This window comes from Alternaria incomplexa, assembly GCF_024043165.1.
Source record: "Alternaria incomplexa strain BMP 0042 chromosome Unknown scaffold_11, whole genome shotgun sequence".
Taxonomy (NCBI): domain Eukaryota; kingdom Fungi; phylum Ascomycota; class Dothideomycetes; order Pleosporales; family Pleosporaceae; genus Alternaria; species Alternaria incomplexa.
Window position 1 is genome coordinate 526,951 of NW_026249860.1, and position 20,961 is coordinate 547,911.

Sequence of the window (20,961 nt, forward strand, 5' to 3'; positions counted from 1 at the left end):
ACACAAAAGGTTGTCAAACAACTCACCTCACATCATTGCGCCTTAGTCACCTGCCTTCCCAAAAGGCCACCGATATACACCATAAACCCCCAAGCAGAACCGTACACACAGAATAGCCCGAATCATTGCTAACAAAAGCTTCGTCGAACCAACGCTCAAAGCTGCCTTCCGTGGTCGAAGGACAGAGACTGGGTTTAGATGGCTGGATTAATGGGCTTTCCTGCTCGGGGTTTTCGTCCAAACCAATCCTACGATGAATCATATAGCAGCGACAGCGACACTTTTGGACGAGACCCACGCGATCAACGGAGGAGGTTTGCGGACTTCCAAAGACAAGCATATCTACACAGGTTCCAGGACCAGCAATCGACCCCTATGAATATGGGAGGTTTCCAATTGCCTTTTTCGAATCGCGAGAGAGCCAGTCCTATGATGGGACCCTATGCGCAGTTCGGCATTCCTTCGCCTCTTGGTATGGGTATGGGTGGAGGTCGCATGGGTGGCATGGGCTTTGGAACGGGCATGGGAGCGGGAATGGGGCTGGGAATGGGAGGAGGCATGGGAATTGGCAGAGGCGGAAGTATGGGGTTCCCGGGTCGGCCGCCCTTCCTAGGCGGTTCACCGATGGGCTATCGGCAGCCTTCGCCATTCGGACTAGGCCATTCACATCAATCACACCCAATGTTTACGAACCGCCATCGCCAGAACGCCCAGTCATCATGGCCTCAATCCCGTCGCAGCACCTTCGTAAGAAGCTTCTACGATGACGACGAGGATGACGATGAGAGCGATTACGATACGTCTTCGACATACAATTATCCGAGGCGGCGAAGAGGAGGGGGCGTGGGACAGTTTAGGCGTTCGCCCTACCAAAATCGACATACACCCCGCTGGATGCATGGTCATAACAGGCGATATGAAGAATATGACGATGAGGACGACGAAGACGATGAAAGCGATTACGAAGATTACTACCCAGTACGTCGCCGAAGGCCCAGATATTAGTTGCTCTTGCGAGGCTGTATCCACCGCTGTTCGAAGAAAATGGCTTCGCAGCATCTCCAAGAAACAGAGCGTCTGCTTTGGTCAATGTCGTTGAAAGTGAATGAATCACACAACCGGGCGCTTAGCCAAATAATGCAAATGTCCAAACTGGACTCTACTCTGCGACTTTATCGGTTCGTTTGGAAGGATCACTCCATTACTAATCCGCGTTGTCGCCAGATCTTCCCATCAGCGAAGCCAGAGATCAGCGTTGTTTGCTCGTATGAACGAACAGTCGTACCAGACGCCCTTGGTACCACTAGCATCGTTACACGCGCGTGTCACTGACCCGTGAAGAACGGAACGCAGTCTCCCGAAACTTTGCCATCCTTCCGAGCAGCAAACGCACCCTATCAGTGTGGAAGACGGGTGGTGTTTGCGCAACGTGAACGCCCGTTTGGAACTATCGATTGCGCGAAATGCCACTCACAGTGTGGATGGGATTTTCGTCCGAGACCAATGACATGTCTGCATCCTTCACGGTTGTGCGACTGCTTATTCCAGGGCCACGGTAGCTACGATGAACGAACGGAAGAGGCGAACATCGTGACCCCATTCCCAGGCCATGCGCCCGAACTCGTGAAGATCTTGAGGAGACCACATCTCAGCCGCAGCAAAGGAGCATGGAAGCGAAATCAGCGAGAAAGCTTCGCAATCGTGATGCATAAAGTGATGGGATTCCGTCGGTGTATCTCTTCGTCAGAAATACGCCATCTTTATCCTCACAATCTTACCAGATCTGTCTTGGTTGAGTCTCATAAACACTCGCGTCAGCTTCCAGAAAGAGGTTTATTCGCTATGTGTCTTCTCTTCCATTATTCTTACCGCTGCCATCCGTCCAAACCAGAGACACTCCTTCTGCCCTGTCATCACCATCCATTGATAAGCAATGAGAACCGAATATCAGTGCCGGAAGAGCCAAAGGAGAGTAGGACATGCCCAAGGCTGTGGAAAAAGGAGATTTCGTCACCGCACTGTGTTGGGTGCCTGGCAAGGCTGAGCAGGCATGGCATTGCGTTACGAGAGAGGGAAAAAGAGTGCATATGACGACCCAGTGCGGTGGAACAGGCTCACAGCTTGTACGCTTATGGGAGGCGACAGCATTCAAGTCCTCTGCGCAGCATATCCGGTAAGAAGATGAGGCATCGCTTGAAGCCCGGCCTGCGAGTCTCAAACAAGCAGCCTAACATTGCAAGGCTACCCAGGTATCATCATGCGACCACCAAATGCCTTGCCCCAGTTGCCTAAAGGCGACCAGGTTAACTCCAGAAAGCCCAGACCCAGAGTATCTTATCGCACGCGCCAAGTTCCTGAATGCATGTCAGCCCGCATACACAAGCCTCTTTGCCCAGCCAGTCGAGTCCGAAATCGCGCAGAGCCCACATCAACCATCAAACCTCGGCGAGACAAGTCTTCGGGACAGCCCTTAGCTACTGCAGCCAAGCTACCATTCTCTTGGATCTCACCGCTTGATCTTTGATTCACAACCACTGAGAAGGACGTTAACGTTACACGATGCTATCGGTCTCGGGAGATGGGGACGAATACAGCAACATGCATGAGGAGCGTACTACAACAAAGAAACTTTTCAGAAAGCGCGTTGGGGTCTGGAACGTCGCGGCTGCATCAATACAGTAGGAGGCTTCACTACTACTTCGCCGAAGTCATGGTCAGCACGAGATGTGGGGAGTACATGTATGAAGCGCAGCTCGGGAAACATCTACATGCTCTGCGGTTCTTAAGATTATCGCACAATACAAGATGACAGAAAAGAAGACAGACGCTTCTTTTGTCGCTCCCATACCATCGGATACCTCATACGAAGATGTCGAACCCAACGGCTTCGATGCAGTCGCTACCAAGAAGCTTCTCCGCAAACTGGACTGGCATCTTATACCATTCATGTCGCTCATTTACCTGTAAGCTCCTTCTCCGACAGACCGTTCCCGTACCATCAACTGATCGCTGTATAGCTTGTGCTTTTTAGACCGCACCAACATCGGCAACGCTCGCCTCGACCACCTCGAACAAGATCTCAAGCTACACGGCCTACAGTACAATGATTGTCTCGCCGTCCTCTTCCCCTTCTACATCGCCGCCGAGATACCATCGAATATCATGATGAAACGGACCCGGCCGTCTATCTGGCTGACATTCATCATGTTCTTCTGGTCACTAGCGATGATACTGCAAGGTTTTGTGAAGAACTATTCGGGGCTAATGGCTACACGAGTCTTTCTGGGGGTGTTTGAAGGAGGACTGTTCCCGGGTGTCAACTACTATATCTCGCAATGGTGAGTCTTCACCCCAGAAAGCTGGCAGACGAATCCTGAATGCAGTGCTAACTTAACCGAAGGTATGTGAGAGACGAGTGCGGCTTCCGCATGGCTCTCTTCTTCTCCGCTGCAACGCTCGCCGGAGCCTTTGGCGGCGTCCTAGCCCGTGGTATCGCCGAGATGTCCGGTGTTGGTGGAAAAGCAGCATGGGCATGGTAATACATCACTTACAAAAAGATCAAGGAATCTACCTACTAACACGAATAAAGGATATTCATCCTAGAAGGCCTCCTCAGCATCCTCGTCTCAACAATAGCATACTGGTGTATATACGACTACCCCGAAACGTCCGTCCCCTCCTCGTTCCTCACTCCCAACTCATCTAACACCCACGCAGCGCCCGCTTCCTCACCCCCAAAGAACGCACAGAAGTCCAACGCCGCCTCCACGCAGACCACGGCCACCTCTCCAACGACTTCGATATGAAATACGTCTACCAAGCCCTCACAGACTGGAAGATATACATCTTCATGCTAATCTGCATGGCGGGCTTCTGTCCCATCTACTCTTTCGCCCTGTTCCTGCCTACCATCATCAAGAACATGGGCTACACTGCCAACGACGCCCAACTCATGTCCGTCCCGCCATACGTCTGCGCGTGCTTCTTCACCATTGCTGCGAGCTGGTATGCGGATCGCGTGAAGAAACGGGGTGTCTTCTTGATGGGCTTTCAGGTCGTGGCTATTGCGGGCTTTGCTATGCTTGCTGCGACGGGGAGGCCCAGTATACAATATGCGGGTACGGTGCTTGCGGCTATTGGGATTTATCCGCAGATTCCGTTGGGTATGGCGTGGAATAGTGGGAATATTGGCGGCAGCTTGAAGAGGGGGACGGGTATTGCTATGCAGGTGATGGGTGGGAATTGCGGAGGTATCGTTGCGAGTTATGTCTATTTGTCGCGTGATGGGCCGAGGTTTATCATTGGGCATAGTATTTTGATTGGGTTTGTAAGGTGAGTTGTTACACTGTCGGATGACGTCGGTGATGCGGAGCTAATATATTGATTGTAGCATGGCGTTCTTCCTCACGTTCTTCATGTCGACGTGGTGTCGGATGGAGAACGCGAGACGCGATAAGATTGCCCTGGAAGCTGGGGCGCAGGAGTTGACCGAGGAACAGAAGCTGCTGGAACGCGAGCTTGCCGATGACGTGCCATGGTTTCGATATACCACCTAGAAGTGGGGTTAGTAGTTCGAGTAGACTGCATATGCCTCTGGTGGCTCTCGACTCGAGCCAGACCTTGATTGTCTTGTGCAAACTAAACCCATGCGGGTCATAACTTCATTATGGCATTAAGAATATAACAGTCTATGTATGATACAATCAACAATTACGCTCAGAGCATTCTGGTGGGTTGCGTAGGCTGCATGGCCCACTCCGGAGGGTCCTCGTCATATCTCCTCTCCGTTGGTCGGCTGACTTGCGTTGGTTGCATAGATGACCAGATCGGAGGCCCCTCGTCGTATTGCGTATCGAACGCACGTTCAGCATTTGGTACCAGCTCGACGGCTTCGGCCTTCTTGACCCTTCTGAGCTCTTGCTCCTCCAAGAGTGTCTTCTTCACCACGCGCATCTTCATATAGATCCAGATACCCATGGCAATAGTGATGACAAAGATAGCGCCGAACATGACCGTCTTGATTACGTCGTCGTTGCTCTCCTGTAGGAGCAGTACACCGAGGTAGACGAGGAAAATTTGCTTGGGCAGAGAAAGGAAAGTAGCGACGACGAAATGCCAGAATTTGACGTCGCAGGTTGAAAATACGGCGGTGGAAAAATGCGCTGGGATGGCGGACAGACGGATGACGAGCACGATGGTGAAGCCACCGTCACGCGTTAAACGAGCCATGGCGCCGTAGTTTAGATTGGTGCGCTCCAGTTTGAGAGCCTTGGAGCGGAAGGCGTATTTGAAAGCGTACCATGTGCCGACTGATTAGGATATTAGTATGCATTGCATGGAGTTGTAATGACATGGTAAGGCTTACCTTCGCCAATGAATGTGCCTGCCGCAACAATGGCGAACCCGATCCACAGACCATAGACGACACCACACAGCAGCGCAATGATCTCATGACCGAATAAAGGAGGGAAAGAAATAATGATAAGAATAGCAATGGGGATTAGCCATCCTGCTGGTAGGTCTCGCACTTTCTCGGACCACGGCCGTAATTTCTGCACAGACACCGTTAGCCACGTGTTCGTTGGCCCCAAGGCAAAACACCGAAGACTCACCTCAACGACGGCGTCGTGTTTTATCGTGATGATAACGGTCAAGATGCCGATAACGATGAACAATATGTGCCATGCTATATGCTGAGTCAGCCAAAAAATGTTCCGTGGTCGCATGGGCGGCGGCGTGGTCTTACGGATGTACTTGGGGGCGAGAAAGAATCTTTTCCAGTCAAACTTCTGGTACTCTGTTTCTTCTGGCGGGCCTTGCGACTTCTTTTTCTTTGGTGCTCCGTCCATCATGCCCGACATTTCAATGTCGCTTTCACGTTTGCGGAACCACATCGCGGAGGGTTAAAATGTGCTGGCGGGTTCCCGCGGAGGAGTCGCCGTGTTAGGAGGCCAGGTTGGGGCGTGACTGCTGCGCGTCCAGGGTCCAAGCGCAAAACGAATGTGAGGTCGTGAGAATCCGTTATCGCTATCTCCCGGCGACGTATGGGGAGCGCAGGTGGTGAGAAGGAACGCTGGGCAAAAGTAGGTCGGCGGTGCGGTTGCAGTGGGTGTTGGTGGCGCGCAGCAGGAAAGGGGAGTGATGTATCAAGCTTCGCAGTGAAACCGGCATAGCCACATCCGCGTAATCCAAGCTCCGGCCAATGGCGACGCGCCAGACGTTGCTATGTGAGACACTGGCGCGGGAGATCGGCGCTTGTGCACCTGGCGCCAGTTTTAAAACCTATCACAGTTTCGCCTGGTTTGCGCATCATTCGATAGGATCGGCACGGAAAATTACAGGTCTTGGGGTTGTGTGCTGTATCCATCGCCGTTGCAAACTCGATACCCGAAGCGCTGGACAGATCTGGGGGTGACTTGTGGCCAGGGTCTTTCACAAGCTCACCGTATAAAGTGGGCGGTGCATGCAGCGCCTCAGCCTTGTTCTCGTGTCTGTTTGGCGTCAGCTCAGACGAAAGGAAAGCCAATATTATATTTAGGTAGCGCCGTTGATCGCTATACATACACGCATCATCAACGTGGATGACCGTTGGAATATGTGGAGATCCCGGCGCGACGCGAAATGCCGCCGTGGCACTCATAGTCGATCCGGTTCAAAGGCATACATAACATGACAGATGCAGCCATGGACAAAGGGTGTTTTCTTCTCAGGCCGAAACGTGATCACGTTTTCACCAATTGAGTCATGCACATGGGCAGGAAGGTGCCCAGGTGGCATCATGATGGTCCTAGCGGCTTGGTCAAAAGGTCCGAAAGTGGAAGGATCTATTGATACGCTTTCCGGCGTTCTATGATGTTTTCCCCCAAACGTTCGTCGACACGAGGCTGCAAGACACGAATCGCCATGAGCGTCATCCTGAGTTCTTACAACTCCCTGTCGGAATGCCCGCGTTTCCGTCATCATGGCACGTTCCGTGTGTCCTACCGGGCTTTACTCTCCCATTTACCTGAACCGGCGAGCGGCTCTCCTGTCTACGAGACGCTTAGGCAGCCACTCATCGTCCTCATCTTCTTCTTTGACATCTAGCTATCTCTCCCTGTTGCGCGTTAGCTACTGGAGTGTTTCCGACCAGATTTTTGACTTACGGTTGAAAGTTTTCGTGGCGCGATGATACAGTAAGAGTTCTGCATTATCTACGATGCTCGTCAGTTCTTGATCAAAAGGTTTCCAAATACCGCGAGGTTAGTCCTACTTACGTGTATATCATAGGTTCCTGCCCCGAATTTGATCCTCAGAAGTGCTGCCAACTTCGCAGGGTCGATGTTACTCCCCGATATCGATTGCGCATCTTCAAGGTCCGACAGATCATCGTCCTCGTCGTAATCTCTTATCGAAGGCCTTGATACCTTCACGTATGCGATTGGTTTGGATGTTGACATTGATGTCGCTTTGATACTCTTTTCAGTGGTAAGAGAGGAGTCTTGAAGAAAGCTGTTGTCTTTTTCTTCTCCACCTCGCGAAGGACGTCACCAGGGTATTTACACACATGTCGTGAGGTTGCGAGCAGGCTGAAGGGCGCGTGCATTACCTTAATTCAGCTGCGGCTGTGCATGTGCCCACAAACTTCAACGAGCTCTCATAGGCAGCGAACGTCAGTCCGCCAGTGCTGCGCCATGCACTTCGGGATGTCATCCCAAACAGCTCACCGGCTGAGACATTGTGGAACCAATCAATTGCATCCGGCTAAATTCTGGTGGCCGTGAAGCAGCCACATCTTACAACCTCAGGCACTGGACTCGAAGACGGGCGATTACCACAAAGGACTGACCGCTCAGCCTTGTGCGGCTCAAGGTCCTCCATGAGGCATCCCTTATAACAATGCGATACGCCCTAGGGGCTGTCTCGAAACTCAGACAGTTGTCTTTGTGCAGTGGACAATGCCTCCCTCGTTCGACATGCGCGTGTTCAGGGCAGACGCCCCGCCAAACAAGGCGCGTCGGAGTCCGGTCAAAGGCCCCGCCCCTCTAAGCCTACGGGGCACAGAACAACGTACGGCTCAACCCGAAACCCACAACTTGCAACTGCCGAATGAAGCAAGAAAGGGAGTATTCATACCAAATCAGTCGGTGACTGACGTGTTGGTACCTGGTTCGCGGCTTCCCGTTGTGGGATCTGGGCACATCTCGCCACCACCTGCCAATCGACTCGATTCAAGCGCTCACTGCCCGAGCGACGATGGTCTTAGACCAAATCAGCATCCAATAGCCTCATACACCGCGCCACGTCGTGACTCTTTCCATAGGTCATCGGACGGTAGCGTACATGATGACGACAGCCCCCGGTCTTTGCGTAAGTCACAATCACCAGATCGTGACTCGCATGCCATCGACTCGCACGCAGAAAGAATCGCGTGGCCGACTGCGCAGTATCGTGGCTCACCAGCCTCATCCATAACATGGATCGATCACCATCCAACAGGGGTTTCCTTGCCCGGGCATGACACAGAAGCTGGAGCAGAGGATACACAATGGGAAAGTGACGAGGTATGCTTCATTATGAGAGACTATAGCTGAGCTTTTCTGATCAGAGTCCCTTCAGCCTACCTCACTTGGTCATTCCCGCTCATTCTCAGAGGAGTCATGGGATCCCGTGCGCGCCTACACGTCGTCACTAGGTCCTCCGGCTTGTCGGAACCTTTTGATCTCACCGAAACTAAGCGTCACAAATATCTCAGACGCTGGTGATCAGCAGCAATTGCGTGAAGAACGCAATCTTTCGCCTCCAGAAGTCTCATTCGACGAGGACCTAGCGCAGTCATTAGCCTCGTTGCCACCCCTAGGCGATAGGTATGAGCTACAACAGGAGATCATGGATGCGCGTCTGAGTACACGAGACAACGAGGGCCAGATCGAGACATTCATTCCCAAGGCCAAATTACGTCATGTGATAACGGTCGACGCTGTAACGCGAGAACTAACTAGGACTGCGATGCAACCCACAGTGCGGCTTTCATCCGAAGAAATACAATCCTACGCAAGGATAGTGTGCACAGAAACTGAGGATGAAAGGCAAAAGGGAACCACCAAAATCACGACGTTTCGCAAAATATTTGCACTCTTGGTGCTAATCGAAGCTGTTTCTTCCATCGTGGACTTCGTGAGAGAGGGGGTCACGGATCAAGATCTACCCCTCGTGAAACATGACGAAACCGGGGAACTGTATCGCAAAGGCGATCAAATCTGTGTTCCTCGTGGTTGCTTCAAGGGGTGGTCACCCTTGAAGCTTGAGAACTTCCAACGCTATCAGTGGTGGCTACTTGCGACATACTTTTCGCCACCCGACGACGACGGAGTAGTAAAGAACTACAAACTCCAAGACCAGCACATCCTCCCTTTCCTCACCCCGGGCAATGCCTTGAGTCAGTCTATTGACAAGACTGGTGGCTACGGGAGAGTAATCATGGTGAAGATACCCTCCGATCACCACAATTTCAGTGACACGCGGCTTTGCGAGCGCGGTTTCGCCGTCAAACAACAAGTTCACGACGAAAATCGCGACGCTTACAAGAGAGAGATAGAGATACTAATGAAGTTCAGTGGCGGGCGAAGTCATCCACACATAGTCTCCTTGCTTGCAACGTATGAACAGTTCAACAGATTCAATCTGATCTTCTACCGCGCGGAAGGCGATCTATTCGACTATTGGAAGAAGCTCAAACCATACCCGGTCCTCCATCACAACAATGTCAACTGGTTTGCCAAGCAGTGTAGCGGGCTTGTCGAGGGTTTGTCGAAACTTCACAAGCTACTTTCGTTCACCAAACCTCAGCTCAAGATCGAGGAAGAGCAATCAGAATACTCATACGGTACGTCACTTCGATAAAAGCGAAAGAGCCGAAGACAACTGCTTTGTTGCCACTTTGTGGGCATTGCTTCGCTTAACAGCGCCCTTTATTGAGTTAACGTATTGCAGAAATTAACGGGAGTATTTCAACCCCGTTGGAAAAGAGTGTGAGATTTGCGCCAATGATAGATCGTGTCGACACGGGCTCGTCGATGCTTTCGAATGGTGTAAAAGAGCGTCCGACGAGCCCACTCAGAACCCACTTCGAATTTGGTGATTACAGTCTGCCGTCGCTTAGCCATCAACTCAACCACTATAGCAATGCACGAAAGAAAGTATACGGCCGCCATGGGGACATTAACCCCAGCAACATCCTTTGGTATGACGACGGCGATAGCGATGACGATGGTTGCACGTTGCAGGGGACGCTCAAAATCACCGACTTCGGACAAGCAGAGATACATTCATTGCAGAGCAAGACTGATCGTCGAGAAAGGCCCAACACGATGACATACCGACCCCCCGAATGCGATTTGCCTGACGCGTACATGCGGCAGTCTTACGATATCTGGTGTTTGGGCTGCGTTTACCTTGAGTTCGTAACGTGGTTGCTAGGGGGCCGTGATCTCGTGAAAAGATTCAAGCGGTCAAGGTCAATGACCGACTACTTTCTTCGATTTACGACTATTGATACATTCTATGAAGTGGAGAAGGACCCTGAACTTCCTGGGATACGGGCCAAGGTCAATCCGAGAGTCACTGCCGTAGGTTACATTATTCGACGACATGGCACACCGCTAACAACATGAAACAGTTCATCGATGAGCTACATCGACACCCAAACTGTACCCTTTACCTGCACGATGTACTGAATTTGATCCAGTTTGACATGCTGGTAGTTGACTCGATGGAGCGCAAGTCTTGCATATATGTGTGGCAATCGCTAGACGCGCTGTACGACAGGTGTCGTCGCAATGCGGATTATGCGACGATGAGCAACCCTTGGTGCAACATGAGGCGTACTGATTCTTCTGTTCAGCAATATGTAATGTCAGCATTGGAGGAGGCCATACAAGACGATCCACCAAGTCCAAGGTCAGAAGCTCCAGCAGTACAACCGATCGCATCAAGAAGGAGACGCTTGAGCCGTATACCCAGACTCAAGTCTCCTTTGGTCGCATAACCTCGAATGGATTGATTGAGACCATCGTTGTGCTGGGCCGGTCGATGAGCAAGGAGCAGGCTATGAGCCGCATTTTCGAATGAGAGCTTTTCCTACAGGGCAAGCTTTGGGGACTTATGGCTAATCTGGAGGTGTTTTGCGCATCGAATTTCCTTGCTATAGCGGTCTGAGCCAGCTGCACATCATCCTGGCTTCGGCAAAGTACTGAGAGAATTCAGGTTTTCGCGGTTCATGTCGCGAGGCTATGCAACGACGACGAGCCTGTCGATCACTGCGTGTGCGATTATGAGCGGTGTGTACAATTGCTTTTTCGTCCTCTCCCACGTAGGCGTTCATGCGCTTCAGGGAACAGGTGGGGTCCACCTGCACCTCGCCTGTGGGGTCCAATATTAACTGCGTCCTTTCGACGCTTCGGGCCATGTTCCCGTCTTTCGCAGCTGAGCTGAACATCGTTCACAAGGCTGAGCGTCACCCACGGCATCAACATCCCGAGGCTTGTACTCTGATTTGATCATCTTAGCAATGTGGCGCACATCCATCACAAATCGGACTTCAGCTTGCAGGCGGCTCTGCAGATTAATCGCATGTCATAAGGTGTTACATGTGTCCGTGAAACCTGGCTTTGCCAACCCCTACGATTGACCTTGGAACACCGCGATCTCGTCCCAGCCAGCAAACTTTCCGAAGATCAGCATACTCCGTTTGCGCATGTCCAGGACAAACTTGAAGGGACACACGTGGATCGAACAAGCGCGATGCTTGCCCAACTTGCCCTGGTCTTGGCCATTTTCGTCATTGGCTATCTGGTGCGGGGAACCAAAGCGCGCGCGGTCCAGCCGACCCGACTCGAGAACCTAGCCAACAACCAGGAGAAACACATCGAAGCACCTACTCTAGCGCACGAATTGAGCGACGATGACCTAGATGACTACAGTTTGCCTGCGATATCAGGTTCTGATCTAGTCGGCACTATACTCGGACGATGTGTATTAGCAACGTTCCACGACCCAGACCGCCAGTACCTGCCAGAGAATGCGATCAAAGAGGTCGTCGTCCAAGCAGCGATCGAACAAGAGCTGGACAAGATCGAGATATATTCAAAAGAGTTCGCTGCTAAATGGAATCGCCGACGTCGGTCTGAACTTGCAACATGGATCCGTCAGAAGGCTCCAAAGCTGTTTGTTATCACCATCCAATGCGACTTCGATCCATCTCGTCTTCTGCTAGCTATGGCTATATTTCGAAAATGCCGATTTACAGACAAAAGTCTACCAGTGGTTGATAATCTGACGAGTCAGGATGTGTTCTCTTCGCAGGTCTGGAGTGAACTCAAAATCCTTAACTTTCGAGATAATCAGTGGAAGTGCTTAGCTCCAGTCTTCGTGCAACGAAAGTACGGCTACGACCTGAAAGCGCAATGCATATTCCCATTCACTTCAGATGGGGCAGTTCCAAAGGACGGCGCTTTCAGTTCGGTATATCGAGTCACTATACACAAAGATCATCATGAATACCCTGAGATACAACAGGTGCGTTGCCAGTAATGTGACCTACTTCAATCCGCTAAATTCCTGAACAGGTGGCTCTTAAGGAGCTGAAAGTGCCACAGGGAGGAGAACAAGCTGCCGGAACTGACAGGGCGTGGAATTTCGAAGCTACTGCTCTCGAAGCTATTCGGAAACTCAATCATGGCCACATCGTGAAATGCATAGCAGCTATACGAAGAGGTCACAGCCGCTACTTCATGTTCCCCTGGGCTGATGGGGATAGCTTACGTGATTTTTGGGACCACACGCCACGGGAGGCTCCAAACGCATGTATCATCGAACACACCATCGTTCAGCTTAGAGGTATCGTCGACGCCTTGGACCGACTACATAATTTTGACGGCGGGCGCCCAGAACATGACAGCGAAGCCAATGGCTTGACGATACGAGTGAACGACCCAACCGTTGTGGAATCGCATCTGAGCGGCGGAAGTGATGCCGGTAGCGAGAACGGGCTTGACAATGAGGTAGACGACTACAAGAACGCGGGAAATGCGGAGTCCATCAGGCATGGTGATCTGAAGCCGGAGAACATCCTCCGGTTTCTTACTAATGGATCTAAGTCTGGCCTTGGGACTCTGAAGATCGCAGACATGGGTTTGGCTAAGCGGCATGTAGTGGCGACGCAAGAACGAGGAAAGGCAACAAGCACCAGGTACGGTACCCGACGGTACGAGGCGCCAGAAACCGTTACTGGTGAGAACGCACGCTCCCGACTCTACGACATCTGGTCCATGGGATGCATCACGTTCGAGTTCATCATCTGGATCCTGTATGGCAATGACGAATTGAACAACTTCTACAAACAGATCGAGGGGAATGCACAACAGATTTGCCAGTATTACGAAGTCTTGGATGCGAGCGAACCGGAAAGTGCCAGAGTTCACCCTGTTGTCCAGAAGTGGATGGACCATATTCAGAACAAGGATCCGGAATGTTCAGCAGGACGCATCTCGGCGACGAAAGACTTGCTCAGGATTGTACGCGAAATGCTACTAGTCGTCAATTTGCCACCCAATAGGAAGAGTGGGACTCTGGGTGGCCGGCCTCTGCTTCCTCCAGCACTCGGTCAATCTATCACACGCTATCGAGCTACGGCCGCGCAGTTTCGGGATGAACTTGATGTCATATTGAGGAAGCAGAATATATCCGGTTATATGTTCACCGGCAAAGACCGCACCAACGTCAGAACGCCAACCTTCACAGCCCCAATGCTATCGCCCAACAGTGCCAATCTCCCGTTAAACAACCTGCCGCCATCAGGATCACTCAAAAGTGGAGTGCTTGGTAAACCTATCGGTGCTGACTACACCCTTCCGCCTCTCAAAGACTGGGAGTTTCAGATCGATAACAACTTCGCTGACAAAGTCGTCGCAAGTACCGGTATACAGGAATTCATACCACAAACACGCTTCCAACATCGACTCTGTGGCTCATGCTCGGCGCAAGATTTCCTAAAAGGCGGTTTCAGCATCGAAGAGCGAGTGTCAATATTGGAAGATCGTGCGCCGCAATGCGATCTGTGCAGAATGTTGTATGAAGTTCACAACCAAGCCGAAGAGCCCAAAGGAGACCGGGCGGTATTCCAGCGAGACCAGTCAAATATCATCATGACAGGCGACTCGTATCCTGTTCTTTCTCTGATCAGAAGTCCAGAAACGGATCTCCCATGTCCAATCCAGATTGGCTTCCCAGAGCTCCCAGAAGCTGGATCAGACGCGTTCTTCAGCATCATAAAGCTTTGGCTCAAAGATTGCGATACGAGCCACGCAGGATGTAAGGGGTTATCCCATAGCTTGCCGACCAGACTCCTCGACGTGGGCACTATCGGTACGCCTATGCTGCGCCTCCTCGAGACGAAGCGAGAGCACATCCCGAGCAAACAGTACATCGCACTGTCACATCCCTGGGGAGACACCACGAAGTACACACCGTTCTGTACTCTGCCAGAGAACCTAGAGCAATATCTTGAAGCCATTCCCGAAGGCGAGCTCCCAGCAACCTTTCATGACGCCGTTGACAGCACACGGAAGATTGGCATCCGCTATTTGTGGGTAGATTCGCTCTGCATCATCCAAGGTGAAAATGGAGACTTCAACGAGGAGTCTAAGAATATGGAGGCAGTCTTTAGTGGAGCATATTGTGTACTCGCTGCAAGCCGAGCGAGCAATCAGCGTGATGGCTTCCTTGATCCTAGGCCGCAGCGTGAGTATATCACCATTCAGCGAGACAACGAAAAGCCCTTCTTCGTCTGTAAGACTATCGATAATTTCAGTAAAGATGTCATCGAGGGGTCTTTGAACAAGAGAGGTTGGGTGTTGCAAGAGCGCGCGCTGGCACGACGGACCATCTACTTCACGGAGAACCAGACATACTTCGAGTGCGGCCAAGGTGTTCGATGCGAAACCCTGGCCAAACTGCATAAGTAAGTCATGACAAGACATATCGCTTGCTCAATCATCACTAACCCAAAGCCTAGCAATATGGCCGATTTCCTTGGTGACCCAAACTTCCCCAACAAGGCCATGCGGGCCAACCGCGCACGGAAGATTGCTTACTTTCAAGGCCTCTACAAGCAATACTCTCGTCTCGACTTCACCCGCTACTCCGACCGTCCTTTTGCCATTGCGGGTCTCGAGAAGCGTCTACAAAGTGCTTTCAACACAAAAGGAGCGTTTGGCATCTTTGACGATGGTGACAAAGAAGACGGCGGACTCTTCCATCGGAGTCTCTTGTGGCAACGCGGCGAAGAAAAGGGGGATCTTCCGAACATGCCCACGATTGAGTTCCCACCAGCGCGCAAGTTGAAAGTCCCAAGCTGGTCCTGGATGGCGTACCGAGGTGGTATAGATTACATCGATCCGCCTTTCGACCAAGCAGACTGGGAGCGCACGGAGATAATCCCGCCCTGGACTCGTGGTAGCAACAAACATTCCACGACAGACACCAGTCCACAGGAGGACGAGATCGCCATCATAGCTCGGGTCCGCGACTTCAAAGTAGCGGGGAGATTGCCAGAGGAGGTCAAGATAACGTATGATGCTGAGAGGACAAGCGCGAGCGACGGCCAAGTCACTCAGTGTGTCATTGTCGCGAAAATGAAGGGTGGAAGCTCGAATTTGCTGAGGCGATACTACGTCTTGCTTGTCACAGCGACGCAGGGGACGACGGGGAGGGGCGAGAAGAGGTATAGGAGGGTTGGAGCGGGGTTCATGTTGGGAAAGTACATCTCATTGGAGGGGGAGGGTATCGCGGCGAGAATCGTTTAATAAAGTCAGTCGTCTGTTGCGCGAGATGGAAGTATATGTTGAAATCAGCTGTCAACCTTTTGGAACTTTGACGCGCTATCACGTGACGTACCTCCCCGCCTCAATTCGTGCGGCGCGGACTGATGCCTGGAGGACGCCTTAACCAATGACGATAACAACATCAAGACGCGAGCCATGCCACCAATGCACCAAGGGACGGCAGCTAAAGTCTGCCCTCTTACTGGAATCACTTGACCTTCCTCTTCTTCTTCCTCTCCTCGTCGCGTCATCATGGCCGAGGCAGCAACACCATCGAATCCGGAACAAGTCGCGCACGATGACCTCTGCCCCGTAAGCACCACACACAAACTCGCGTATTTGTACTAACAAACCCCAGATATGTCAGCTCCTCCTCTTCACGCCCGTGAAAACCCAGTGCAACCACCTGCTATGCGCGTCCTGCATGGCCCAATGGTCCGACGCCTCCAACACGCACCACATCGAACCTACCAGCTGGGACGTGAACCTCGAAGACTTCGATCCGAACTACGATCCAACGTACGACCTCGAGTGCAACTGTCCCATGTGCAGGACCCGTACTGCCGCAACTCCGGATAACGCGTTGGCAAGACAGTTAGAACAGAAATATCCTATTACGTATGCTGAAAGGCGCGTTGAAGAGGAAGAGGAGAGGGGGTCACGTATCGGACGTGATGGCTTCGAGGGCGTTATGATGCTCATAGGGAATAAGCATAGGCTTATTAGGAATGCTGGTGACGATAACGAGCATGATTGGACATTCTTTGTGCGCACGTCGAGGCCGGATTTGATTAAGGAAGTGCATATCTATCTGGTATGTTCTCAGTTCCTGTTTCGTCTCAGCCAAGGGGTGGCTCAATACACGACTGCTCGATGCGGATGATAGCCTCATGGGAGTCCAAGAAGACCACGGAGGCGTGCAATTTGAAACACCTGCGCGCGACCACTTCCTATCGCTGCAGAGCTAACACACGATAGCATCCAACATTTCGACGATCCCACGTCATCATCCGAAAGCCGCCTTATGAGTACGAAGCTCGAGGCTGGGGAACCTTCGTCATTCGTACCGAGATCGTACTCAAGCAGCCGTATAACTGGATTATCGATAATGCTGGCACCAGGCAGCAGGCTCTCGAGCTGGAGTGGCCCCTCAACTTTGAAAGGGAAGGTAGACAGGGCAGAGTGAGAGCCAAAGTGAACAGACTTGATGCTGCAGCCAACAGCATCGGTCGCGTGTTACGGTCCAGGCGTTCACCTCCAAGTGCACCCGTTCCGGATGATGACGATGACGAGCTCGACGACGATTACGAAGCCGCCCAAGACGAAGACGAAGACGACGATGAGAGCTCATCAGATGAGGACTTTGAGGAGGGAGCCAGTGAATACGTTGAACCGTCACGAAGATAGCCACCGTGGACGCCAAAATATCTCCAGCAAGGGCTTTGCGACGTCTTAAATTCGATCACGAACGCTTGCCGATCATCTTCTCGAAATAGCCAACTCAGTGGCAAAGCTCCTCTTTCGGTCACTGAGCTGCGGATATGCATATCTTTGGGCGAAAGAAATCTAATGATTCAAATGTGCTGAAACTGTGCAGGCATTTTAGGACGCGGCTTGCTAGTAATCGCCGAACCGAATACCATTGACCTATACAACCTTTACTTTCATCTGTGTAACCACATGGAACGGTAGGCGCGTGTGTGTGTACTAGTCTGGAAGGGCGTGGTTCGCTGCTCGCATCTCATTCGCTCTTTCCAGCACTTGCGCTGGCATAGTCTTCCAAATTGAGACCTCACCAGACAGCTGAAGGGCTTGGCATGCTACAACGACTTGTGCACTGTCTTGGCAAACGTCAGCAGCCTCGAAGTAGGGACAGTATTCGGCGAGTGAACGAATGCTCAGCCTGGTCCGCAGCATCTTGCGAGACCGAAGACTTGTGCACCCTGAGCTTGTTTGAAAGCTTGGCGGCGCATGCTGGTACGTCCGACATTGGCAGTCATCCTGGCAGATCGGCACGGCTCAATGCTCCTGCACCGCTCACACCGACGCCATGGTTGGCTTGACCGATCTCGGATACACAGAGTTGTATCGTGCAACAACCGCCATGCAGCAGATCTGCAAGGCTCACGGCAGACGGCGCTTCCTTGCCAACAGCTAACGACGCCTCCGTAGCGCAAGCTTCAAGAATACTCTTCGGATCACACAACCTCTCCTGGCATGCATTCGCTCTTATGCAAGCCTCTCCGTTGACACAACGCGGTTTCCATTGCCTGCGCCTCACTGGCATTGCTTCTAGAAGCGTGACACTAGGACCTAACGGCCCCCCATATATAAGATCTAAACGATCGTTCGGTACAGATGGCTCACTTAAGCTTTCCACCACAGCCATGCTACTCTTAAATTGGCCATGTTATGGGGCGAAGGCTTATGACATACAGCGATGGCCTTACTGCTACCCGTCGTCGATTACGGACCGACGCGGTCTGACCAGGTGTTTCACCGTCACGAAGCAACATCCTCGTAGCCGGCGTCTTGTATATATGTTCAGGTGTTGTAGCTGCCTTAATGCCCAGCTCTCTCATCAATCCAGTCATACCACCACCCACGATCATCAGTTTCTTCCATTTGTTTCATCATGGACCTTGCACGTTATTTCAGTTTACGACGGAAGACTACCGGCAGTCACAACAGTACTCACGCAGCGCATGGGAAAGACAGGACTTATCTGCCTCTACTTGCAAGTCCGATCAACGAAGATGTCCTCGAAGTAGTATCGGGTAACTCTTCAGATTTGGAGAAGGTCAACACCCACACAAGCACACTCGACAGTTCGAACGGCACGGCTACATTTGCTGGGAATGGCAGGACAAGTCGCGGAAATATCATCGTTTACAAACAACATACCGAAGCCAGTACAATAGAGCTCTTCTACGATCTCTTCTTCGTTGCGAATCTTGCGTACTTTACAGCTATGCATCAGCATACCGACGCAGAATGTATGTAGAGCTCTAAAAACTTGGATGCACTAGCTAACAGACTACTAGCACTCATCAATTACATCAAGCTGTTCACGCTAATGTGGTTTACGTGGCTGAGCGTCACACTTTTCGACGTGCGCTTCAGCATCGACTGCGTCTGGAACCGTTTTCACAAAGCCATACAGTTCGGCATCTTCACAGGTTTTGTGTATGCCGGCCCCGTTTTCGACAAGTACAGCACCAGCGGTGTCGAGAAATCCTACCGGAATTTTGCTATCGTGCTTGTCATCGGCAGAATCGCAATCGCTGTTCAATACGCCGTAGTTATGTGGCAAGGTCGCATGTTCCGCCAGACATTGATTCCGTTAGGGCTCAGTGCAGGTGTACATGGTGCTGCAGCGATATGCTATGCCGTTACCATGGTTGTATTTCCCAAGGGCCGTGTTGGTCTTGAGGAACAACTCGCATGGTATGTAGTGTACTCCGCGTTCGGTTTCTAGACTAACAGAATGCGTAGGGTCATGATATCCATCATTGAAGGTCTTCTCATCTTTCTCATCGCCATGATATGGCGCATCATCAGTTTCAAGTACACTCATCTAGCGGAGCGGCTGCAACTCCTTACGCTCATCATCATTGGGGAGGGTATCATCGGAATGGTCAAGAGCGTAGCATGTGTTACCAAAAGCCAAACGAGCAACAACATGAGTGAAATTGGAACTGTCATCGCGGCCATTCTTCTCTTGGTATGCAAACAACCCCCCATGTCCCGACAGCAATACTAATATGAGACTTTAGTATCTCCTCTGGATGCTATACTTTGATCAGCTTTCCCATGACCGCTTCGGAACCGTGCGCCAACAAGTATGGGCTCTGCTACACTATCCACTGCATTCGGCAATCCTCCTCTGCGTCGAAGGAAACACCTCTTTCATCGTGTGGAACTCAGCCGTGCAAGCTCTCAAGTGGATTTGGTCTTTTAAACCCGAGAACTACTACGATCCAGCCAATGGTTACTCCGACACCGGCAGCTACATCGACTACCTCAACCAGAGCATGAACGCTATCAACGGGAGATTTAAGAGCAAAGCCTGGAACACTACATACAACTGGAACATGAACTTCACTGCGATAGAGAATTACACTGCAACACACGGCTTCAAATCAGACGAATGGAACAATCGAACCGGCGACGTCACCCGTCATATGTTCGACAGGGCGCAAGTCTTCGTGTACGAGGCACATTATGAATCTCTGGCGAAGCTCAACGCCGTTGCCGCGACTATAGCTAGTCCGCGGAACAAGCTAGACGCCGTTTCTGATGTCTTCAACACTACTACCATGCAGTTCTTCATCGGCGCAGGTTGTCTATTGTTGGTGCTCGCGATCATGTACTGGTTCAACAAGATCCACAAGACGAAGTATGAGTTTGGCGAGATCATCAACAGAGTTGTTGTCGGCTTTACGCTTATTATACTCGGAATCTCTGTCGTCATTGCGGACAAGACCACCAGTGGTTTCAAGTTCAAGGGGAGTCATTGGATGACTCCCATGGTGGTGCTGTTCTTTGCTGCAGGTAAGTGTCCTCCGCATTTATGATCGAAAGACTGAGACCATATGCTAACTTCTTTGCCAGTACTGTTTTTTGACAACATCTTACTTATCGTCGCACAATACACCAGCCGCCATCCCCGTCACTCGCACAACCGCGATATCTCATGGGGTAACAGGACCCTGAACAACGATAGCGACGACAATGAAACTGGTGGTCTCATATCAAAATAACCCAGCCGCGCACCAAGCCCCAGCGGCACACCCAAAGGTGCGCCTCGCAGCCGAAGTCACACCAACACCTCCCTTGAACAGAGTCCAAACCGCGTATACACCATTCGCAGACTCGCCGCCTCAGCCCCGCGACTTTGTCACAGGTCCATCAAACGGCAAGGCTAGGATGCTAAGTCACAGTCCTGGCCCAGCGGTTGACAGTGAAGCCACACTCCAAGGTGAAGGCAACCACGCAGGGCATGGCCACGGCAGGGCAAACACGGCTGACTTCTCGTACGAAAACACGCCTACCAGTGCTTTACCCAGGAATCAAGGGCTAGGCATTGGTATCACGGTTC

General features: G+C 51.6%; 6 protein-coding genes across 6 annotated transcripts; 5 read left to right on the top strand and 1 right to left on the bottom strand.

The window, feature by feature from the left end:
- Nucleotides 1-2,805: 2,805 nt before the first annotated feature.
- On the top strand, nucleotides 2,806-4,556 carry J4E90_007584 (uncharacterized protein; the record flags this gene model as incomplete). The annotated part of the gene is made up of 6 exons (XM_051437119.1): nucleotides 2,806-2,963; nucleotides 3,018-3,338; nucleotides 3,401-3,535; nucleotides 3,590-3,667; nucleotides 3,718-4,228; nucleotides 4,440-4,556. The coding sequence occupies 6 exons, from the start codon at nucleotides 2,806-2,808 to the stop codon at nucleotides 4,554-4,556; spliced, it is 1,320 nt and encodes a 439-aa protein (XP_051288865.1).
- Nucleotides 4,557-4,716: 160 nt separating this feature from the next.
- On the bottom strand, nucleotides 4,717-5,894 carry TVP38 (Tlg2-vesicle protein; the record flags this gene model as incomplete). Its single annotated transcript, XM_051437120.1, has 4 exons — nucleotides 4,717-5,309; nucleotides 5,366-5,552; nucleotides 5,613-5,686; nucleotides 5,747-5,894. 4 exons carry the CDS (start codon nucleotides 5,892-5,894, stop codon nucleotides 4,717-4,719), a joined length of 1,002 nt encoding a protein of 333 aa, XP_051288866.1.
- Nucleotides 5,895-8,322: 2,428 nt separating this feature from the next.
- Nucleotides 8,323-11,109, top strand: J4E90_007586 (uncharacterized protein; the record flags this gene model as incomplete). Its single annotated transcript, XM_051437121.1, has 4 exons — nucleotides 8,323-8,349; nucleotides 8,599-9,865; nucleotides 10,549-10,607; nucleotides 10,933-11,109. 4 exons carry the CDS (start codon nucleotides 8,323-8,325, stop codon nucleotides 11,107-11,109), a joined length of 1,530 nt encoding a protein of 509 aa, XP_051288867.1.
- Nucleotides 11,110-11,781: 672 nt separating this feature from the next.
- Nucleotides 11,782-15,842, top strand: J4E90_007587 (uncharacterized protein; the record flags this gene model as incomplete). Its single annotated transcript, XM_051437122.1, has 3 exons — nucleotides 11,782-12,555; nucleotides 12,606-14,998; nucleotides 15,053-15,842. 3 exons carry the CDS (start codon nucleotides 11,782-11,784, stop codon nucleotides 15,840-15,842), a joined length of 3,957 nt encoding a protein of 1,318 aa, XP_051288868.1.
- A 270-nt stretch (nucleotides 15,843-16,112) lies between these two features.
- Nucleotides 16,113-17,552, top strand: J4E90_007588 (uncharacterized protein; the record flags this gene model as incomplete). The annotated part of the gene is made up of 4 exons (XM_051437123.1): nucleotides 16,113-16,172; nucleotides 16,219-16,674; nucleotides 16,839-17,238; nucleotides 17,458-17,552. 4 exons carry the CDS (start codon nucleotides 16,113-16,115, stop codon nucleotides 17,550-17,552), a joined length of 1,011 nt encoding a protein of 336 aa, XP_051288869.1.
- Nucleotides 17,553-18,495: 943 nt separating this feature from the next.
- Nucleotides 18,496-20,437, top strand: J4E90_007589 (uncharacterized protein; the record flags this gene model as incomplete). The annotated part of the gene is made up of 4 exons (XM_051437124.1): nucleotides 18,496-18,818; nucleotides 18,897-19,307; nucleotides 19,356-19,584; nucleotides 19,637-20,437. The coding sequence occupies 4 exons, from the start codon at nucleotides 18,496-18,498 to the stop codon at nucleotides 20,435-20,437; spliced, it is 1,764 nt and encodes a 587-aa protein (XP_051288870.1).
- Nucleotides 20,438-20,961: the final 524 nt, after the last annotated feature.